Here is a 24,063-nt window from a genome sequence, read left to right on the forward strand (position 1 = left end):
TAAGATTTCCCTTCACTGAAACTAAAGGGCCTAGGCCAAATCCCATACCACTATTCTTCTTCCACCAAAATGTATAGTTGCAGGACCAAGCACCCATAACGCATTATCTAGAAATTGGAGAGTGCTGCCTAAACTACCTTGTTTGAATCAACAGGAAAATTACGCTATTTTTGAGGAGTAGCTAAAAAAAAGTCTGCAATGAATCCTTATAAATTATCCTCTGAGTCAGATTTGCAAGTTTTCGAAATTCATTTTATTTATGGAAAAGATGGATTCACACCAGTCCAAATTAAAAATAGATTTTGAAGCCACTTATTGCATTAATAGATTTGGATTAAAGAGGAGAGTTTTTTTAAATTATACATTTTCTTAATGCAAATTGCATATAGTTGCCCAAGAAGAAACCCAGGGTGGGGCAGGAGAGACTTGGCGTGTAACGTGGAAGTTTTATATATTTATGAGCGCTTTTTATTCTGTCACTTTGTGAGTATATGAAATAAAGTACCAAATGATTTTATCCAACGCTGCATTCTGCGCTATGTTTGTCTGCTTTTATCCTTTGCACAACCACTTTATGTGAAGGCTTGGAGACCATGCAGTAAAAACAACAAGTGTGTTCTGGTACTTCATCTACCACATCTAACCTCCTTGATATTGGGGATGGGAGGAACTTTTTCTGGAGTCAGTGTGTTGAATTTTTATCCTGTGTGTAGCCCCATTGCATATCATTTTTATATATAAATTGTATATACTGTATTATACACATTTTCAGTGTCTTTCCAGTGGCCACACCCTCAGACTTATGTATACTTGTTGGTCTACACCTACTGTGTTCCATATGACGTATATAACTTTTTTACATAAACAGCATGGACTTTACATTAGTCTCTAAAGTGAAAGCCAACTTTAAAGGGGTTATCATTAGCTGATCATTGCAGGTCCAACTTCTGAAACCCTAGCACCTGATATCACCTGGGAAAGTTGCTGCTGGTCATACATCACCCATTCAGCGGGAACTGGGTCTCCGAATTGGCTAATAGAGAGGTGTCCCAAGTGGGCAACCCCCTCTATGATGCAAAATAGCACACATTATAAAATCACAATAAAATGTTAATTGATATAAGAAAATATAAAAATAAAAATGCTAATTTTAAAAATAAAATGATCAGCTCTTATTGAAGTAAAAATACAATTTACAATCCCATGATAGATCACTATATCACTATAAACAAACAAACAAACAAACAAACAAACAAACACATTGTAGCACTGTAAGTACAGTACAGCTATTTCATTTAAGAACATGCCAAATACAACGCAAGAAGGAGCAAGGGCAAAAACAAAATCTTGACCAAATTAATAAAAGATGATTCTTGATGTGTGGGGACAACCCTCTTTCTTGTTGCGGCAATGGTTCTTTTCCACTGGTTTAATATAGCCTTGCGAGCTCCATCCCATTTTCCTGTTCCACAGAGTCGAAATTGATAAGGGCTACAAGGCCCAAAGAAAACTTCCAATGCCAATTTTGGATCGGTAAGGCAGAGAAGAGGAAGATTTGGCTTGCTCCCAATAAAAGAACTTAATTCATCCATGTAAGTGACATAGTCAGTGGATAGTGTCTCACTACGACCAAACCTGGAATGTATAGAAAGAAAGAATGATATCTGACTCCAGCACTCTGTCGGTATTTACTACAAAACAAGAGCACCGCTCCTTAGCTGATGGAAAATATTGGAGCACTGAAAGGCTGTTTGACAGCATATTTAAAAATAGTTTTACCAAGGTTTGGTGACATGTTTTTTTTCATTTACATGTAAGCTAAAAGCAGACACATAAGATTCATAGAAAGCATTAAAGGGAACCTGTCACCAGTATTTCACCTATTAAACCAGCACAGCCTAGTGGTAGTGGGTGAAAAATTATTTCTATATAACCTATAATTGTCTTCTTAGTCGACTCTGTACCTTTAGTATTCAGCTTTTTAGTGTTCCCACACCGTATTCTAATGGGCATAAAAGAGTCAGATCTTGGTTTGAAAAGAGTCAAATATTCGTTTGAAAAGAGTCATATCTTCATTCCTCAAGTCTTTCCGAGTTTACCCCGCCTCCTTACTTTTGATTGACAGCTCCTTGCCTTCGCCCAGCACACAAAATCCCTCGCTTGTGCATTGATGTCCTCTTCTGGGGTGTGCGCACAAAGGGACACCGGATTATTACGATAAAAGGCGGGAAATGTTTGCAGACCGTTATTTACAGTCGGAGGAGGAGTTTAGGAGAGGGGATAACGGCAATGAACTTTTGATAGCAGCGGCAAGTGAGGGATAATTAAAGTTCAATAGGTGAAATGCTGGTGACAGGTTCCCTTTAACATGCATGCATCCGTGCTATGAGTAATCAAGTGTCAATGGAGCATAAGGCCACGTTCAGACGTGGGGAATTGCTGTTGAATTCAGCTGCGGACAGTCCGCAGAGGAAATCTGCAGCAGCTATGTTTTTAATTGGTTTCTATAAATTTTTAGGTAACTTAGTTCAGATGTTGCAGAAAATAACTGTGCGGAATTTAGGCTGCTGTGCAGAATTTCCCCTCCGCAGCATGCACATTATGTTGTGGAGAAGCAGCAGAATTTCACTGTGGATTTTAGCCTTTGCAATACAAAGACTTAAATCTGTGGCAAGTCCGCTGTGATATCCGCAACGTCTGAATTACCTGTCAGATATGCAAATGTTGCTGAAAATTCACAACGAATTTGCAGCAACATTTGCAGCGAAAAAATTCCGCCACGTCTGATCGTGCCCTTACAGTTCTTTTTACACTAGGTCCTACAAAAGTAGAATAAATTGCAGCCTACCAGTTCTTTTTCTCGCCCTCCTCTTCATTTAATTCATCAATCATTGTTTCTTTTGGTGGCAGATTACATGTCCCTGAAATGATAATATAATAACATATTATTAATAATAATAATGATAAAAATACCTAAATATTCCCCATTTCATCCTGTTGTTAATCTGTTTATTTCTAAAAAATAAATGTAGAATGAGGACCTTTTTAGCCATCTAAATGAATTAGGTGTTTTATAGTTTTAAAATTTAGGCCTAATGCACACGACCATGTTTTTTTCCACAATTATGTTAATAGCACACGGATCCATTCATTTCTATGACCCCATGCACACGACCGTGATGTTCAAGGTTCCGTGTGGGGTCCACAAAAATTTAGGACACATAATTTTTATGGTTTAAAATGGCAAAAAGTTGCAAATTATTCACGAGTTTATAACACTACAATACTGGCGTACAGCCATTGATGAATTTCACTCTCATGTGTTCTCTAGTATCTCTACACATATTATTTTATACTGCATAAAAGTATACATTTACATACTATTCAGAAATAATTCATTTCACATATACAGTACAGTACTATTCTGTTAACTAAACTGTTTTATGAAGCATTTAGGCTATGTGTCTATAGTTGTGCTCTAGAAAAACTTCCTTCCTCTACATAAATGAGCATTTTAGTACAACAATTTATTATGGGACATTTATGAAAATTGTTCTAATAATAAGTGTATAAAAAAATTTTTTAAAAGTTATTTGACTTTAGAAAAACAAATGTCTCTGATTAACACCACCTTTATTGTAGCTACCTGTAAATTGGTTTCATATTAATCTTCTTAATCCACGACAGAGATATTAATGTTTAGAAGTTACAAGTGAGATTATAATTACTGTACTTCATACATGGCTACTAACAATACCTTTATAAAATTAAGCTAGCCCGGCAATCGGCTGATCTCCGCAGGTCCGTCTTTGGAAACCCCCCTGGAAAATAGCTTATATTTCCGAAGGAGGTTGCGGCAAGACATACATTTCCCCTGCAGCAGCCGTCATGTATAATAAATTGATGTGCCGCGTCAATCCGAGCACGTGCCGCTGATACTTAGAGACTTTTTTTTCTCTCTCATAGAGGTGAGGTCCCATTCGAGAAACCCCATGTATGACTTTCATATGTCATTTTATAGGTCATATAAAAATGTCTGGTCTCTAACAACTTATTATTTTAAAGATTAGTGGGCAATAGACTGATCACTGTTATGACTAACCAAATTATGGCATATTTACTGTATGCCTATTAACTGTTATAAAAGGTTGGATTTATATTGATGCATTTTTCACTTGATGTGCAACACCTTATCAGGGTGTTTATACATGCATACCTTTAATAACTCTCACAGCCCATCGAGCCTGCACATCTGAAGTTGGTGGGATCCCCCCTAATGACTGTACCAATCCAATGACTGCCATTGTTGGCTTTTCTAATTTTGGGGGGAAGACCCCTTTATAAAGTGAAACCTTGTTTTTCTTATTTTTGACAAGGGCGTCATCCATGAAAGGATAGGCATAGCAGTAACCAGTGGCGAATATGACAACATCCACATTTTCCATCGTAGAACCATCTTCAAAGACTGCAGAAGTTTCAGTGAACTCTTTGATGTGGGGTTTTACAACCACAGTCCCACATGTAATAGAGGCTGCCAGGTCATCATTAAATACAGGCTCTTTCCTCAGAGTTCTGGAAGGTTATGAAGAAAACATCACAAAAATAAAATACTTATAATTCTCTATAATACGATTAGCCAGATACAAGGAAATCAACAGTACTTAGCTGGCCGTACACATGCGATAACGGTCAGAACGAACAATCGGTCAGCCATCAGCTATCTCCCTCGACCTCCTCATAAACAAGCACACTCGGCTCAAACGAGTATACGTGTTTATTTTAATGGGAGCGGGAGACCTTTCACTGCCAGCCACCCCTGACGGAGACCTATCTCCCGAGGAATCAAAGGATTGAACATGTCAAAATCCACCCTGCCTAATCATTGTTTCCCAGTCATCGGTCAGTCTAAAGGCCCCAATACACATTCGATTCTGTGGGATCTGCTAGCATTTAGACAGGGTTAGACCAACTGCAGGAAAATTTGAAAATGTTGACCACTGATCACGTGTTTCTAAAGTATATCTGTAAATAGATATAGTCCATATCTTAGAACTGTCTCCATCTTCACTTTTATGGACAATTTTCTTGTTTTACCTTCTTTAATAAGACAGAGAACCACGGCAGTCAAATACTGCAATGCACAATCCTTCAAATGGATGGAAAATGTAACACAATTATGTTTAGCAGCAAAAACAAAACATCATCAACGTACTTGTTCACAGGTACCAAGCCATAGTGGCTATGCTTGAAGTGTTTCTCCATCGTACTTTCATAGAGCCAGTCAGAGACTACTCTTGGTAGAATATGGCTTAAAAAGGACTGATATCGGGTAAGATAAACCATGTCCCAAGGATAACCATTATCCCAAACACGACTCATAATCCAAGAGCCACTTCTAGTGCTTAGAACAACCTGAAAAATAATTATAGGCTATTGGTGTCTGGTGGACAGATGGTTTTGCTAGTGCAGATGTGCTAAGTGCAGTTTTGTGCCGTTATGTTTAAACTTGCAAACTGCCATTAAATGTGCAAGAGTGAAATCATTGTTTGACCGCATTCACTTATATGAAAGACGATAGTTGTATTGGTCAGGTTTTAATGGAATGATTAATCTCAATGCTGGAGCTAGATGTTTGTTTGCTTTATTTTTCATTTGTTATTAGGATTACTTTATTTCTGGCTTACCTTTTTAGCTGTCCGTCCGAGCTCAACGGAGATATCTGCTCCTGAGTTGCCTAAACCAACAACAAGCACATTTTTTCCAGCATAGTGTGCAGGATGCTTGTAATCTCTATTGTGCATGTATTGGCCTTTAAACTTCTCGATACCTAAAAAACATTAGATAATAAATGTATGCATGAAATCTGCTCACGACTCTCATCCACACATTTACGCATTTCTTGTTACATACTTATCCCACCATGATCCAGCGGCGTCTCTCTCTTCCGGTTGCCCCTACAATGAGTGCCTCGGCGGTTCTGGCAGGGATGTCGGGCAGGGAATGTGCAATGCACGCAGCCATCCAACCATTCAGTGCTAGATGTCTTATTTAAAGAACCATCATCTGGTCTCAATGCTATAGATGTTTGTTTCCTCACTTGGTTTAGCTGGTATTTACATGTGCCTTTTGTTTTTGACCAAATCTTTTGTCCCTGACTACTCTTTTATATGGACCAGATACTTGACTCTGCCGTTGCCAAACCTTAGATTGTCTGACTACCCTCCTGAACAGTACCACATAGGCAATTCTACTATATCGCCGTTGTTGATTCCTTTTAACTGGAGTCCTTCTTTTCTTCTCTGGAAATTGCTATTTGAGTGTTGCCAATTATCCTTAACAACCAAAAGTGTCTCCAACATCCCAATCATTTGTCTGAATCCCATTTTTCTGACATTATACAGAAAATCAACCACCAGCTAGAGACAACAATGTCCTGGGGCAAGCAGATTACCTAACTGAATCTTGGGAAATGGGGATGCTATAGGTAAATTGTGCCACCCGGTTGGTTCTTACTGTGGGTATCGTAGTAACCAGACCATAACATTTTTAATATTGCCCTGAAGCTATCCCTAACTTTTTCAGTAGCAATGTTTATTTTTGACAACACACTATAATACTTCTCTGTGGTTTAATAACCATGAAAGTTCTGAATATCTCAAAAAGTCCTCTTGAAACTGCACAGGGCCAAATTGAGACAATCTATAGAAATGGAGGACAACAAGAAGTAGATGCTAAATTAAGTGTTATAGTGACAGTAAATACCAATATTTTTAATATTAAAGTGTAGCTCCAGACAGGGGCTGGTCTGTGCTTCCGCCAGCTGGGAGAACAGGCGGCACTGCAATATTGGAATTGCTATGCTGCCGGAGGCCTCTCCTGTAAAGCTCCCAGGGGAGGTACAGGATTGCCCACTCTCCCAGCTGTTTTTCCTGGCAGCCCTTTAGTGGGATCGCAGAACGCCACATAAATGTAACTACATCTTTATTTAAAGTTCTAACTATCAGTAGTGCATGCTTTTTTTTTTTTTTTTTTTTTTAAATAAATGTGCACTAGAAAATGTAAAAGGCTTCTCCTCCATACATCTTATACTCTACTAAAAATGGTGGAGCAGACCCTCTAACAAGTATGAAGAAGAAGCCTGTAAGAAATTTATACTTTGAGATTAACAGCAAGTCATGGTTAAGAAACAAGGAAGGAGTGATAAAGTACACTGATCAGCCATAACATTAAAACCCCCCTGCTTAATATTGTGCAGATCCCCCTCGTGCCGCCAAAACAGCAATGACCCATCGAGGCATGGACTCCACAAGACCTCTAAAAATTTCCTGTGGTATCTGGCACCAAGACATTCGCAGCAGATCCTTGTAGTCCTGTAAGTTACGAGGTGGGGCCTCCATGGATCTGAAATGTTTTGCACATCCCACAGGTGCTTAATCACATTGAGATTTTGGAAATATGGCGGGCCAAACCATTCCTGAACAATTTTTGTAGTGTGGAAGGGCACATTAACTCACTGAAAAAGGCCACTGCCATTAGGGAATATCGTTGCCATCAAGGTTTGTACTTGACATGCAACAAATTTTAGGTAGGTGGTACAAGTCAAAGTAACATCCACATGGATGCCAGAATGCAAGGTTTCCCAGCAGAACATTGCCCAGAGTATCATACAGTCTTAGCCGGATTGCCTTCTTCCAATAATGCTTCCTGGTGCAATCTCTTGCCCAGGTAGGCATCTAAAACACACCAAGCCATCCACATGATGTAAAAGAAAACGGGATTCATCAGACCACAGCACTTTCTTCCATTGCTCCACGGTCCATATCTGATGCTCTATTATAGGCGCTATCAGCGGTGGACAGGGGTCAAGGTGTTACACTGTGTGTTCCGACACCTTTCCATCATCGCAATCATTAATGTTTTCCAAAATTTAGGCTACAGTAGCTCCTGTGTGGGGTCAAACGAGACAGACTAGCTTTTGCTCCCAATCCGCATCAATGAGCCATGGACATCCATGACCCTGTCACCAGTTCACTGGTTATCCTTCCTTGAATCACTTTTGGTAGGTACTAAACATTGCATACCGAGAACAGCACACTAGACTTGCCATTTTGGAGATGCTCTGACCCAGTCATCTAGACATCCCAAATTGTGCCTTGTCAAAGTCACTCAGGTCCTAATGCGTGACCATTTATCCTGCTGCCAAGAAATAAACTTCAACTAGTGATTGTTTACTTGCTGCCTAATATATCCCACTCCTTGACAGACCATTGTCAATGTTTAGTTAGTGGTTTAATGTTATTGCTGCCCGGTAAATATATGACTTTAGGAGAACAGCGGTGCTATTTTCTATAACACTATGAAGACACAAACAGCCTAATACAGAAGATGTAGTCCTGAAAGTGGGGAAGACTAAATATCTCTATAAATTAAAAACTGTGGATACTAGTGTGTATGTATATATATATATATATATATATATATATATATATATATACACACACACACACACACAGCCTTTAAGGAGAGAACTAGCACTATGTGCAAGACACTGGGGATTTTGAGCGGATGTTTGGGAAATATTCTGCAGCTAGAACCTGCTCATATAATACCAAAATGCGTGTTGATTGTAACCTTAGGGCTCATGCACACATCAGTTATTTTATTCAGTGCGCTATCCATTTTTTTAACGGATAACACACTGACCAATTCAATTCTATGGGACCATGCACACATCTGTTTTTTTTTTTTTCCGCAAAACTCATAGCAGGTCCTATTCCTGTCTGTTTGCGGATCAATCTTGCCCATTCTATTCAATGGTTCATTAAAAAAACGGACCGCACACAGAAGCCATCCATGTGGGGTCTGTGTTTTGCGATCCGTGTTTTACGGCCGTATAATAGGTCACGGATGTGTGCATGAGGCCTTAGAGCGGTACTTGCCCACAGTTCCCCTCTTCACATGTGATACTTCATTTCGTAAGTCACAACACCATTTCCACGCCACAAAACTGATCAATACCTGGGGATTTTGTAGTAAGGCGTTTGCTGTAATGACACTAGAACTGCTTCTATGAAAAACTGTCATTATCGTTTTACATGTGACTTTCAATGCTGTGCGGAGGAACCGCTGCAAAACAGTGAAGAATAGGACATTGTGCATTGAAGAAAAAAAAAAAACATACTTTGCCATAAAACCATGTGATTCTTAATCCGCATTGAGGCAGAGTTACTAACACTGTCTTAAAGCTAATACTTAGACTAGATGCACCAAATATATCACAGTGGCTCATGTTGGATGATAAATGTGACACATCTGTCTAACTTTATGCCACCTATTGGTTGGCTTACTTTAAACCACTTTTTTCTGCCAAAATATTTGGTGCATCTTAGGCCACGCCTCCTCATCAGATGAGTCGTTAACAGCTATTCTTTTTGCCTCATTTCATGGATAAAAGTGTCCAAAATGATTGAAATTATATGAATCCGTTTATTATGCTAACCTTGCAATAGTAGTAAACTAAAATTTAGATCTTTTTAAAAAAATGTTTAATAAATGGCTTAAAGTTCAGCTATATGTTTGTAACTATGTTTTATTTAGGGGCTAATTCATAGAGAATTTTTTGGTGCTGTTTTTGCCGCAGATACCATGTTGGAAACTGAGTGGGAAAAAACGCTCACGGGAAAGAAAAGATGCTCTTTCTTCCCACGGTTCTGCCACTGACCTCCCATTGAAATCAATGGGAGGCAGAGAAAGTGTATTTTTTGGGTCGTTTTTACCTGCGGCGCTGAATGGCCGTGGCCGAGAAACATTGCGAAAGACGCCACAAAAAACATGGCAAAGAAAATGCAGGCAGGTCAAAATCTGCCTCATAATTCCTGGAGGAATTTTGAGGCTGATTTTTCTTGTTTGTGTGAATATGGCCTAACAGTTTATTTGGGAGGACTTCTCTAACAAACATCTTTAATTTAATATTCCTAGACATTGCTACAAGTCATTATGGTAATTATTGTGAAATATGGCATACCACGGAAAGATTGAAGCGGAAGATTTGGATAAACATGATGACCAGTGCAAATGAGCACAGCATCAAAGATGGTCGACTTCTGTTTTCCATCGTGTTCTGTAACAACATCCCATTGTCCAGTTGCAGCAAAGTTCGGTCGTTTCTGTATACCGACCACTGCTGTCTAACAGGAAAACTGGTGTTATTACTATTTAAAGTTGAGCTGCTATGTCAAAAAGAGATTTAGCTACACATTGCAGAGAAAATGCCTGATGTAGAAAGTGCCACGGAGATCAAAGAGAAGTAATTAAGTCAGTTCTTCAGCAGTAAAATGTAATATGAAGTTTCTGTTCAAGTTATTAAAAAAAACTGTGAATACCGTTATATTTGGCGTCCGATATGTAAATTACCCCCTGTACTGTCAGTGGGGCGTTTCTTTTCATGGAAAGGACAGGGGGGCGCTCTGACACTGTCCAATCAGCTACGGACAATGTCAGAGCGGCTTGTGCTCTCGCGAGATCACACAGTCTTGTCATCACAAGTCTTGTCTTGTCAGGAGCTGGAGAGAGGAGGAGCTGTGTGCGCGCACGCTCTCCTCTCCAGCTCTTGTCACAGACAGTGATTTCAATATCATTTACATATCATGCGGCAAATATAATGGTCACGATATATCAAAAATGGAGGAGGCTAGGCAGGTATTTTAAAGTGCCCCATGGCAAATTACATGAATTATCCAAACAAGCAGAACTCATCCTTCCTTTCTCCCAGCAATCCAGCATTGACGTTCTGGCAACACTCCCGGTGATTGTTTACATGCAGACAGCAGATGACTTAGCTATCATGGGTTGTATTTCTGCCATTATGCCAGAAATACAATTTATCACCGCTGAGACCTTCGTAAGATGGATAGCGGAGTACTTCTTGTTTTGTTAATTCATGTCATTTGCTGCCATTAGTAAGGTATTTTTGGAACCTGGATAACACCTTTAATTCAGGATTTCCATAAATTAGCTGGATTAGAGAGTGGGCCACAAAGAAAACCTCTTTCTCTAGAGAACCCAGCATGTCTATGCATTATACAGACAGCCCATTCATTTCAAGGGCACTATACTAATACATTTCTCCTGTGGCGAGTTTGCAAGGAAATTAAACACTTGCTGCCAGGTTTCTCCAAAGATTACAGCTGATCTCTGGGGGTCTCAACAGTGGAACAACCAGTGATCAGTTTATATTCAGAAGACCCCTGACAAAAAGGAATTGTGGAGGCTATTTATTTTATTTTTTTAAAACAATGTATTATAGTGTTTAATGCGACTTTGAGATAAAGCTTCTAGGTATCCTGGATACATAGAAGATGAATCTTGCTCTGAAACCCGAATCCGTAAGGCCCCATGCACATGAACGTGCTTTTGCGGCCGCAATTCCTCCGAAAAGCCACGGGAGAATTGCGGCCCCATTCATTTCTATGGGCCCATGCACACGACCGTGGTTTTCAAGGTCCGTGCATGGTCCAGGAGCTTGGACCGCAGAAAGAACGGGCGTGTCTTATTACGGCCGTGTTCTGCGGTCCAGGCTCATAGAAAATAATGGCCGCAGCCATGTGCATGGCCCGTGATTTGTGGGCGGCTCGCGGGTGACTCTCCGCTGCCGGCCGACCCGAAAATCACGGCCGTGCACATGGCTACGGTTGTGTGCATGAGGCCTCAGTTCAGTAGTACTGACAGCTTCAGTATCAGAGACATGCAGTATCCACCTGTTATTGATCACATCTAAGTTGTCAACTTAAATATGATCGACTACAGCTGGATCCTGCGTGTCAGAGGCACGTAGGACCCGCTATCACTGAAGCTGTCAGCCCCACTGACCTGACGGATTCGGGTTTCAGCGCAAGATACAGCTTATATGTATCCGGGATACAAAGAAGCTGTATCTCAAAAAGTAAAACAAATGTTCAATAAAAATCAAATACAAAGTTGCATTAAACACTATGATACATTGTTTTAGTAAAAAAAAAAAATCTTCAAAGCTTTACAAAGCCTTTAATGATTATAAGATAAGGGGGATTGTGCCTTCTAAATTGCCCTAATAAAGTATTATCCAAATAATAAGACTGATTACTCTTGAGTCAATACATAAAATATATTTTGTATCTACTACGCTAACAAGAAGATACATCTAAGGTAAGAAATTCCATTAGCCTACCTAAGGTATTATCCTTGAGTATTTGTGGATACATAGGGGTTTTTTTGCCACCAAATTTCATCACTTGGCAGGTCAGGAGTGAACACAGGCAACTGAGGGCCCTGTGCAAGAACAATATATGTGCCACTTGCTTTACAAAAGCTCATCATAGAGTAACCCTCAGGGTATGTTCACACGCTTAATAACAAACGTTTGAAAATAAATTTCAAGGGAAAACAGCTCCTAAGTCTTTTTAATAAAACTCGCGTTTTTCGCAGCAGTTTTTACGGACGTTTTTGGTGCTTCATTTTTATGGGGTCAATGAAAAACGGATCAAGAAGTGACATGCACTTCTTTTTCGCGTGCGTTTTTTTACGTGGCCGTTTTGCAAAACGGCCGCGAAAAAATGCCCCGTCAGAACCGAACACCGTTTTTCCCATTGAAATCAATGAACAGATGTTTGGAGGCGTTCTGCTTCCGATTCTTCTGCCGTTTTTCTGCCGTCTACGGCCCGAAAAATGGCCGAAAATAAGTCGTGTGAACATACCCTAACAAGACAATTTTTCTAGTGCTTTGCAAACCATTAGTAATTGTGATCAATTAAATCTGATAGCTCAGTTCCTTACATTTAATCTAATTGTAACCACTAGGACCTTGTGAAGCTCCTTACATTTAGGGCTTGTTTACACGAACGTGTATTACGTCCGTGCAATGCGCGAGATTTTCACGCGTGTTGTAGGGACCTATGTTACTCTATGGGGCAGTGCAGACAGTCCGTGAGTTTTGCGCAGCGTGAGTCCGCTGCGAAAAACTCACAACATGTTCTATATTTGTGCATTGTTCGCGCATCACGCACCCATTGAAGTCAATGGGTGCATGAAAACCACGCATGTCACATGGAAGCACTTCCGTGGGACAAGCGTGATTCGCGCAACAGCACTGAAAAGGATGAATGAAAACAGAAAAGCACGTGGTGCTTTTCTGTTTACAAACATCCAAACGGAGTGTCATAATGATGGCGGCTGCGCGAAAAGCACGCAGCCGCACATCATATGGTGATGACACACGGAGCTGTTAAGTGCCTTTTGCGCATGCAAAACGCCACGTTTTTTGCGTGCGCAAAACGCACACGCTCGTGTAAACCCGTCCTTAATCTAATTGTAACCACTAGGACCTTGTGAAGCTGTAATGTGGTGGTATGTCTGCCCAAGGCAGATGAAACTAAAGTCAACAATCAACTGATTGATGGGATATCCACTATGGCATCAGAACATCTCAAACATTACTAATCTTAGATTGGGTTTTATAATAATATAAAAGTGAATTAATAAATGTCAGCGCTTGAAGTTCTAACACTTTTTAATATACATTGTATAAACATTGCCACTGAGCACAGCTACAGAATAAACAAGGGAGCGGAGACAGGAAGATTGACCTGCAGATGCGGACTCATCCATATGATGGCTGCGAGGACAAGCCTGTCTCTATTAACTTCTATTAAAGAAGGTTCATCCTTGCAGGCACTCATACAAATGAGTCTGCAGTTGCAGTACAAGCACCCTCCTCCCATAATTTGTTTTATAGCCGCTCCTATTTTGCAACATGTTAATATATTGTATAATGCTAAGCGTTAGCAATTTTCAAAATACAATGAATAAATCTGTTACATTTCTCCAAATTAGAAAACTCTTACTTTAAATTGAATGTGTCTTAATAAATCAAAATGTTTGGCATATAGCTTCAGATACTCCAGGAATAGAGAATTGTGCATGAAGTTAGGGTATTCATCTGGTATAGGAAAGTCTGGATAGCACATCATTTCTTTGCAAGAATTTGTGAATACTGAATGGTAGATACTAGCCCTCCCATCCTCTGCATGATCCTATAAAGAACATGGAAGTTAAACCAACAAGTTAAACAAAGAAAATAACAATGTAAGTTATTCCATTAACTCGCAGAAGTCCCTGTTCACATCTGCGTTCGGCATTCCATTGTTCTTCTCCGTCAGAGGAGCAGAGCAACGAAAATGATGGAAGCGCAGGTTCCGTTAAACAACGGAGCAAACTGTTGACCGACAGAATCCATTGACTTTACTGGGTTCCGTTGTGGTGTCTACGGATTTACAGGACAAAATAGTTCAGTGTGCTGTGCTTCGTTTCATTATATTGGCGAAATCTGCGACGCAGATGTGAACAGGGCCTAAAAGAATTTAAAGACATTTACTACAAATTACACTAAGAAAACTACAATATAAGCACACCACATAACTGGAATGTGAACTGCTTTAATGTCGTTAAAGGGGTTTTCCAGCCAGTAAATATTGACGGTCTAACCTTAGGATAGGCCATCAATAGCTAATGGGTCAGGGTCCGACTCCCAGGAACCCCGCCGATCAGCTATTTTGAAGGGGCCGCAGCGCTTGTACGAGTGCTGCATCCCCTTCATTTCTTCTTGCTCACTGTGAATCTTTGACACACATTTAGCGCGCGATTCACAGGTATTGCAGCCTTCTCCTCTTCACTTCAATGGGAGAAAAGGCTGCAATACCTGTGAATCGCCGCTTAATGCGTGTCGATGATTCACGGTGAGCAAGAAGAAATGAAGGGGAAGCAGCACTCTTATGAGCACTGCGGCCCCTTCAAAACACTTTTCACTTTAGACCAAGTGGGCGTTGTACAGAGGAGTGTATGACGCTGACCAATCAGCATCATGCACTCCTCTCCATTCATTTACACAGCTCATAGGGATCCTGTTAGATCCTTATGCGCTGTCTTATACTTACACATTAACAATACTGAAGTATTTAGACAGTGAATAGACATTACACGGAATGTCTATTCACAATGTCTGCACTTCGTTAATGTTTCAATGGTAGTTACGGCCGAGGAAGCGTGATCTCGTTGTAACCTGTCATTTACTGCGTAATCTCACAGGGTAACGAAGTGCAGAGATTGTAAATAGACATTCCGTGGAATGTCTATTCACTGTCTAAACACTTCAGTATCGTTAATGTGTTAGTATAAGACAGCACATAGTGATCTAACAGAATCCCTATGCGCTGTGAAAATGAATGGAGAGGAGTGCATGAGGCTGATTGGTCAGCGTCATACACTCCCCTGTACAACGCCCACTTGGTCTAAAGTGAAAATACGCCCACTTGGGCATTAAGCAACTCGTTAGCATAAATCTAAAAAGGCTAATAAAGTGGTAAAAATAGATTGTTTTTTAAATAAAAAGCATTACTGTCACCTACATTATAGCGCCCATCTCCTTATCTAGGAGATAGGGTACTTATAATGTGGTGACAGAGCCTCTTTAAGTGTACACGGCTTGTCCTGAAAGATACATACATGGGCCCAACTACATAAAACAGACACTTCTTCCATTGACTAGATCTACTCATGGAGCCTAAACTTTATATATATATATATATATATATATATATATATATATATATATACATATATATATATATATATATATATATATATAAAGTAGAGGAAAACACAGCACACAATGCAAACTGAACATCAGGCCATGTGCACGTTACCAGTAGAAGGAAGAATCAATCCCTTGGATTAGAATACCAAAAAGACAAAAGAGCAAGTAACAGCACCAGGACTTCAGCGTAGGGGAGATGTTGGTTTATTCACGGTGGTGAATAAACCAACATCTCCCCTACGCTGAAGTCCTGGTGCTGTTACTTGCTCTTTTGTCTTTTTGGTATATATATATATATATATATACAATGTAAGATGGTCAGTTCATTCTCTGCTCTTTAAGTGGATTTTCCCTTTGATCATACATCTTTGTAGTTTCCTTGTGTGTATGTAAAAGTGAATACTAACAGATACCTTCCAGACTCAATAGTTCAATCAAACTCAATATTAAGTTGTATTTGGTTATTTCTAAGCATTAACTGATACCATCAAGACGAGAAAGCACCAAGAAACTTACTGTAAAATTCCATAGTCCACCAACGTAGTCACCCTTCTCAAAGCAGGTCGCATGAAGACCGACTTCTAAACTGCATTTGAGAGCAGCAAGTCCGCTGATTCCAGAGCCAATTACAGCTACGGTTGATGCCATGCTCTGTGTAAATGGGTATACAGACACATGAAATTGTACTTTTATAGTCAAGTATTCTAATCTGTACACACATATCTACATACACTATATACTGAATAAGAGCAACAATCTCAAACAGTTAACGTATTTTACGGACTATAAGACGCAGATTTTAGCAAGGATAAATCTTTCTAAAAAGTCCCTGCGTCTTATAGTCGTCAGTCAAGGGACACGGCTTGGCCGTGCCCCCTGACTGCTTCCTTAATTAACCCCTTCCCGACCCATGATGTGCCGACACTTCATGGGGCAGGGAGGGGATGATGTTTGGACTGAGCCCGCTCCACACACAGCAGGTGTCAGCTGTGTTTTACACCTGACACACTGCTCTAACGGCCAGGAACAGGAATTGAACTGTTCCTGGCCGTTTAACTAGTAAATGCCGCGGTCAATAGCGACCGCAGCATTTATAGGGGTTTTCCCATGAAGGACATTTATGACATATCCACAGGATATGTCATAAATTTCAGATAGATGCGGGTCTCACCTCTGGGACCCACACCTATCTCTAGAATGTGGTCCCCTAAACCCCGTTCGAGCTTACTTCAGCTCCGCTGTCTCCCGGCCACTTCCTGGTTAGGTGGTCGGGAGTTACGGACAGCCGAGTGCTCGCTGAGCTACGCTGTTTCCGTAACTCCCATAGAACTGAATAGTAGTTACGAAAAAAGAGTAGCTCGGATGCTATGCTGCTTCTGTAACTGCCATTTAATACTTTGGGAGTTACGGAAACAGAGTAGCTCAGCGAGTTACGCTGTTTCCGTAACTCATCCATGTATTGCAGTGTATTGTACCATTGATCTAACGATTGCTGGTTCAAGTCTCCTAGGGGAAGTAATAAAATGAGTGGAATAAAAAGTTAGATACATTTTCAGGAGTGTAAAAAATATTAAAAGTTAAAAAAAAAACCTGTTGCCATTTTTCCCCAAGCACAATGAAAAAAATAAAAAAATTGGTATCGCTTTCGTCCGTAAAAGTGTGAACTATTACTATATAGCATTATTTGACCCGCACGGTGAATGGCGCAAAAAAAAAATGAAATCCCCAGAACCGTTGTTTTTTGGTCTTCTTAGCACTAAAAAATGTAAATAAAAAGTGATAAAAAAATCGTATGTACCAAAAAATTGTGCCAATAAAAACTACAGCTCGTCTTGTAGAAAAAAAGCCTTCACACCGCTCAATTGATAAAAAATATAAAAGTTATGGCTCTCAGAATGTGGTGAAACAGAACAATCTTTTTTTTAACAAATAGTTTTTCCTATTTTCTGTTGTCTAAAACCTGGGTGCGTCTTATAGTCCGAAAAATACGGTATGTACTTACAAAGCATTTGAAGATCTATATCCTTTAAGCATGCCTACTTTGGTTATGCATGGGGAAAGTTTCTTTAGTTTATACCAGCAACACTACTGGTAACTCCTTTTTGTGTTTTTTCTTCCATTCAGCCGACTTGACCAGCTGAGTTTAAGAAAATCCATGGTAGCAGCCACGACAGCACCTTGGTCTACTTGTTAAAACTTATTTGTTAGAATTTATGAGGGCATCTGTGCAAAGCAATCCTGGAGGCATCTGAGGCAAGCACCTAATGGAGGTATCGGGGAAGGTATCCATGAAATCATCTGGAACAGGCACCAATGGGGACAGACTGGTGGCTGGCACACACTAAAAGGGTATGTTTACACATGCCAGTTTTGGTGCAGAAATTTCTTCAACCGCCCCATTCATCTGAATGGGGCTCGCAGAAATCCATGAGCCTGCTGCAGAAACAAACCCATTCAGATCTTTGGAAATAATTTTCAGTCATAGAAATTTCTGGAACAATTCTGCTGCTTGTGAATATGCCTTAACCCCTAGGCGCACCATGACGCAGTAGCACGTCGTGGTGCGGGGGGTGATGTTTGGAGCTGGCTCTCCCGCTGAGCCCGCTCCGTACGCAGCGGGTGTCAGCTGTGTATTACAGCTGACACCCAAAACTATCTGCCAGGAACAGAGATCGTGCTGTGCCTGCCTCTGGCAGGGCTTAACAGGTGCCTGCAAAAATGACAATATACTGCAATACATTAGTATTGCAGTGTGTTGTACCAGCGGTTGAACGATCCCTGGTTCAGGTCCCATAGGGGGACTAATAAAATGTGTCAAAAAAAAGTTTCATAACGTTTTTAGTAGTGTCAAGAAAAAAACAATATTAAAAGTAAAAAAAAAAACATTTTACAATTTCCATACAGGACAGTATTTCCGCTGGGAATCAGGGACACCTAGCATCATACATAACTATGATGCTAGGAGCCCGGCTCCCTGAACTGTGTTCGGTCCGGGAAATGCGGCCTGCATGCGGTCCGTATATCACGGTCATGTGAATAAGGCCTAGAAATTGAACATTTCCATTCAGTAACATTGCACACCTGACAGCAAAGTCTAAAATGTTGCAAAGATGACCTCCTTGAACCAAGTTTGGAATGGACACAATTGCTCCACCAGTCAATGATTTAGAGAGCTGCACATAGGGCTGCATTCAGGAGGCTGCTAAAGCTTTTCTTTTTATATGACTTTCCTAATTCCTACAGATCATCTGTTTATGTATGCAATTTCTTCTATACATGTTTGCCTAGTTGAAGTCAATGAGGAAAAATGGCACACAGTAACTCTGGATAGGGCATGTTGGGGTTTTAAAAAAAAGTAGAACAGCAACTGCTACAAAATGCACAGCCCTGAGCAACAGTGTGAACAGTATTTTACAGCATGGCCATGTTCACAGACTTAGGCCTTATTTACACGAGCGTGTTAAATGTCCGTGTGACAGCCGTTGAAACAGCGGCCGTCCCACGAATCTATGTAATCAACGTGGCCGTTCACACAGCCGTTGTTTCAACGGACTGTATGAAGGGTCCGGGGGAAAATAGGACATGTCCTATCTTTTCACGCATCACGCATCCCTCCATAGACTCTCATCTATGGGGGATGCGAGACATCGCGTCCCACAGCGCCGAGCAGAGATGCACCTCGGCCGTGAAAAACTGTCGTTTTTCACATCCGAGGTGCGCAACGTCGTGTAAATAAGGCCTTAGGGTATGTTCACATGGCTTATTTTCAGCCATTTTTGTCTGTAAAGGCCCCGAAAAACAGCTGAGAAAACAGAAGCTGAACGCCTTGAAACATCTGCCCTTTGATTTTAATGGGAAATACAGTGTTTCGATCCGACCGGTCATTTTTTTTACGCGGCCGTTTGAAAAAGGGGTGCGTAAAAATACGCCCCGTAAAAGAAGTGCATATCACTTCTTGAGCTGTTTTTGGAGCCGTTTTTCAATAGAAAACAGCTAAAAAAACAGCCACGAAAAACGCATCAAAAAGCGTTTGATGCTTAAAAAACAGCTGAAAATCAGAGGCTGTTTTCCCTTGAAAGCAGCTACATATTTTACAGCCGTTTTTCGTTTTGCGTGTGAACATATCCTTAGATCAAAGTGGTCGGGGCGCATTACTTTCAATTTGATACAATACAAAATTATTGTTAATCAATAAGTTATTTGAACTACTAGAACACTATATTACTATAATAATATCACTAGGTTTAAAATTTGAGAGATTTCTCCACGTGCTGATTTCAACAATCCAGCTTTCCAGTTTAAGTGTCGCTAAATGCAGTCCTCGCGGCTCAGTTAGCACACATTTCAAGATTGGTGGATGCTGCTGCAGAGCCCTGTGTAGATGCTGCCACAGCAGTGCCCTGTGTAGATGCTGCCACAGCAGTGCCCTGTGTAGATGCTGCCACAGCAGTGCCCTGTGTAGATGCTGCCACAGCAGTGCCCTGTGTAGATGCTGCCACAGCAGTGCCCTGTGTAGATGCTGCCACAGCAGTGCCCTGTGTAGATGCTGCCACAGCAGTGCCCTGTGTAGATGCTGCCACAGCAGTGCCCTGTGTAGATGCTGCCACAGTAGTTCCCCCTGTAGATGCTGCCACAGCAGTGCCCCCTGTAGATGCTGCCACAGCAGTGCCCCCTGTAGATGCTGCCACAGCAGTGCCCCCTGTAGATGCTGCCACAGACCACAGTGCGTTTTTAGAATTCCTGTAGCTTGTTCCCCATGAATTAACTATAGATTGCCATTGTGATGTACAGTCCATTGACAGGCTGGAAAAGTGAATGTTTAAGGACATATTTACCCGAACGTTTGTCAAACCGGCTGTGAAATACGGTCTTTTTTCATGGCCGATTTGCATCAGTGCGGGAGCCGTTTTGACAAATCCCTCATAGACTTGAGTCTATTGAGGGATCCGTGAAAACTGGCAAAATTAGGACATGTCCTATTTTTTCCCCAGGCCATTCACACGGTCCGTTAAAACAACAGCTGTATGAATAGCCCCATAGAAGTATATTGATTTTTATGCAGCCGTGTGACTGTCGTTAAAAGAACATCAGTCACAAGGCCGATTTAAACGTTCGTGTGTATAAGGCATAAGTGTAGGGTTTCATCAATAGTGCAAACAACATGATTTTTAAAACATAAAACAGTAACATATAAAAATAATTATTCAGCATGAAATTCCAGTACAGGATTTGTTATCCAATAACATGGAATTAGAATAGAGAATTAATATTTTGCATGAAATTAGATGATGTTACTCCCTATCCTTTTGTATCTGTCCCCTTTTGCTTTTAAATTGTATAGCTGCACGTTTAAGGCTTTCTCTCCTTGCTTGGATTTTTATTTATTTAATTGTACTACTATATATATGCGACTATGTTATAGGTGCTGGCATTTTCGAGGTCTAAAGAACCATGGAGGATAAAGGCATTATATAAATGAATGCTAATTCTGCTTGTACTACTTTTTACAACCGCTAATAATGTCTTTGATATATCACGGTTAGTTTAGGGTAAGATATAAATATATATGGGATAGTGTCTCAAAATATTGTTTTATCCTTAAACATTAGCAAATAAGATATAAAGCAGTTTTTGACAGAGGCAAATCAAGCAGGAATCTAGCAGAAGAGCACTAGGGGTTAATTGCGGAAATAGCAAAATCTACACAGTGCACACATTTTTACTGTTTTCATGGTATCTGTTACTTGCATTACTTACTTTTTGCTGCTCTCAGCTGAGATGAAATTGTCTTTTTTGATGAATTTTAGGGGAATTAATAGAATCTTGGCAGGACATGTACCTGCTGTTAGTCCTGTAGTCTGCAGTTTGCCAAGAATTTTTTCATAGATCTTGCGTAACAAGAATTTCAGACTCCTCCCCGCAACAAGAAACAGGATGTCAAATTAGCAGTTACTGCATGAATTGAGTTTAGGAATAAAATCCCCCTCATATGTATTAGGTACAACACTTGTAAGGGGTGAAATATGAGAAGTATAGGGACTGACATTTTACAGTTCATATTAGCAGGTGTGAGCACTATATAGGTCTATTTCTGGTCCCCAGTTTATGTAAAATTGTAGAAATTATTTAACTAAACTCCTTATCCTTGATCGTGTTCTATAGCATATCACAATTCAAATGGTAACAAAAATAAGTATTCCATGTGTTTTCTTTGAGAAGTCCATTTTTGGCTCCCCCTCCATTTCCCCCAGTGTTAGGGTGTGTTCACATCAGCGTTCGTTTCCGCTGAGGGGTTCCGTCTGAGGTTTCCGTCGGGTTAACCCCTCAGCGGAAAGTCAAACGAGAAACCTCAGCTTCCATTTCCCTCACAATTGAACTCAATGGTGACGGAAACCTAGCTAATGGTGACGGAAACCTAGCTAATGGTTTCCGCCTGTCACCATTATGATAGGGTTCCATCGTTTTGAACATAATCAATATCGCAGTCGACTGCGCTTTTGACAGCCTCATATTTCTGTATGATCAGCATTGCTATATGAACACTACTGCTGATCAAATGTGGGGGGGGGGGGGGGTTGGTCATGTTCCACCCTACACAAGGGAGAAAGCTGATGCCTCTTCTGCCTACCTCTTGTTTTTACCCTGTTCCTGAGACCATGTTCTTGGTAGAGAACTGACCACATGTGTGTGTGTGAAATATTTTTTCCGCCCTGGACCCTAGAATTCCTGGTTAATTCACACATTGCTGGGAACCAGCGCTTCACTGAGATGTGTTTCTGATGTTGAATTTTACAACAGTTAGCCAATGAGTGGTTCGAGCGTGCCAGGGGCATGTGTATTACACATGAAGGCCTGAATGATAAAAATGCACACATTCCTGGGATCAGAGGTTGTGCAGCGACACTTCATTTATTGACACTGTTAGACAATGGCAGGTTCCATTGAAGGTTCATAGGGCAAATCTGATGGGATGGGAGCCAAGGCCATTTCTTAATTCATCTCTGATGGTCAGCTATGTAGAAAAGTATGTTTCAGCTACTGCATTCACCACATTTATCCAATGAATGAGTTGACCAAATTGATGACATGCCTACTGTACATGTGAAGGTATCAATATTTTAGATGGGAATTAGAAAAAGCAGAATAGCTCTCCCTCACTTTGTTTGCACAGTAAAGTAGCCAGTCCTGCCCTAGACCGATACCATTTACGCTTTTATGGCATATCTAATAGAAAAAAGGCTTGATGGTAAGAAATCTGATGGGAAGTGAACCAGATTACTTTATAATGAATTTTTATTCACCTGTAAACCTTGTTAAAGACCCCCCCCCCTCATTCCTTAAGTATTACTATGCAGGTTGAATACCTTTGAAGGGCATAGTATTTTCCAACGATTTAATAGTCTTGTCTAAAATAGTCCAGCAAAGTTTACTAATACCCCATCAGAGGTCATTTCCTATCACAGAACACAAAACAGGAAAATACAGAACGGTGGTATACTAATTTCTGTTTATAGGATAGGTTAAATCCTCTTGGAGTTCTAGTAAAGCAGCAATTATTCATTCCAGCAGTTCTCAGGTTATTATAATAGAGAAATAAAAGGAGGTTTAAGTTTCTAATACCGGTTTACTATTCATTTCAACATAAAAAAGACAGATGGCTAATTGCTATATCAAATCTGGAGAATTAAAACCCTCTAAATTATCTTTTCGGTTATTACAACTACCCAAGCAACATGGGGGGCTTAATCTTCCCGACATGCATACACTAAATCTAGAGACAAAACTGAGATTAATCAAGGAATAAATCCAACATATGTACTGAGACTGACTTGGAACACATTATATCACCTCTATTGCTCCCTAACCTACTACATAGTGTAGATATCACATGTTGATTCCACTGCCAGAAAAAGACAACCCTCTTTTATTCCTGCTGCCATGGCAAAAAATACAATAGATCAAAGGCCCCACACACCCCTACCGGAAAACTGTTTCTGGACGACCTTATTATTAAATATGGACTGGGTAGAATCAACTGTTCTAAAGAAACAAAGTGGAAAAAATGTCCATGGAGTTTAAAAGCTTCATAGCTACCTTACCCGAATCCAGACTAAGATTAGAGCCCACCTTAGATACACCAACTTGAAAGAGAACTAAGATCTGATCCCTTTCATAGTGCCTATACTAGGAGCGCTTTTGGACTCAAGTGCATACCTACACCCCCTCTCACCTGTCTCCTGTCACCTGTCTCCTCTCACCCATTGTTTGTTATTTTCTTTACTTTTGTTGTCTCCTTTACAGGAACTATCTAAAGTTAAAGAGGCTCTGTCACCAGATTTTGCAACCCCTATCTGCTATTGCAGCAGATCGGCGCTGCAATGTAGATTACAGTAACGTTTTTATTTTTAAAAAACGAGCATTTTTGGCCAAGTTATGAC

General features: G+C 40.4%; 1 protein-coding gene across 2 annotated transcripts; it reads right to left on the bottom strand.

Annotated features, from left to right (window-relative positions):
* Positions 1–230: 230 nt before the first annotated feature.
* On the bottom strand, positions 231–21,497 carry LOC142657854 (flavin-containing monooxygenase 3-like). 2 transcript variants are annotated; one of them, XM_075833327.1, is made up of 9 exons: positions 21,383–21,497; positions 16,142–16,276; positions 13,878–14,066; positions 10,025–10,187; positions 5,685–5,827; positions 5,213–5,412; positions 4,217–4,572; positions 2,849–2,921; positions 231–1,635 (listed from the first exon to the last, which is right to left on the bottom strand). In XM_075833327.1, the coding sequence occupies exons 2-9, from the start codon at positions 16,271–16,273 to the stop codon at positions 1,296–1,298; spliced, it is 1,596 nt and encodes a 531-aa protein (XP_075689442.1). In that variant the 5' UTR covers positions 16,274–16,276; positions 21,383–21,497; the 3' UTR covers positions 231–1,295. The 2 variants fall into 2 exon arrangements, with proteins under 2 accessions (XP_075689442.1, XP_075689443.1); XM_075833328.1 differs by lacking the exon at positions 21,383–21,497 and adding an exon at positions 17,628–17,646.
* Positions 21,498–24,063: the final 2,566 nt, after the last annotated feature.

Source organism: Rhinoderma darwinii, chromosome 7 (assembly GCF_050947455.1).
Source record: "Rhinoderma darwinii isolate aRhiDar2 chromosome 7, aRhiDar2.hap1, whole genome shotgun sequence".
Lineage (NCBI taxonomy): Eukaryota > Metazoa > Chordata > Amphibia > Anura > Rhinodermatidae > Rhinoderma > Rhinoderma darwinii.

Excerpts from the sequence above, each read along its gene's own strand:
- LOC142657854 (XM_075833327.1), bottom strand. The coding sequence starts at position 16,273 with ATGGCATCAACCGTAGCTGTAATTGGCTCTGGAATCAGCGGACTTGCT. Across the intron at positions 14,067-16,141 it reads GTGGACTATGGAATTTTACA|GATCATGCAGAGGATGGGAG; the intron begins GTAAGTTTCTTG and ends TGTTCTTTATAG. Across the intron at positions 4,573-5,212 it reads GGCTTGGTACCTGTGAACAA|AACTCTGAGGAAAGAGCCTG; the intron begins GTACGTTGATGA and ends ATAACCTTCCAG.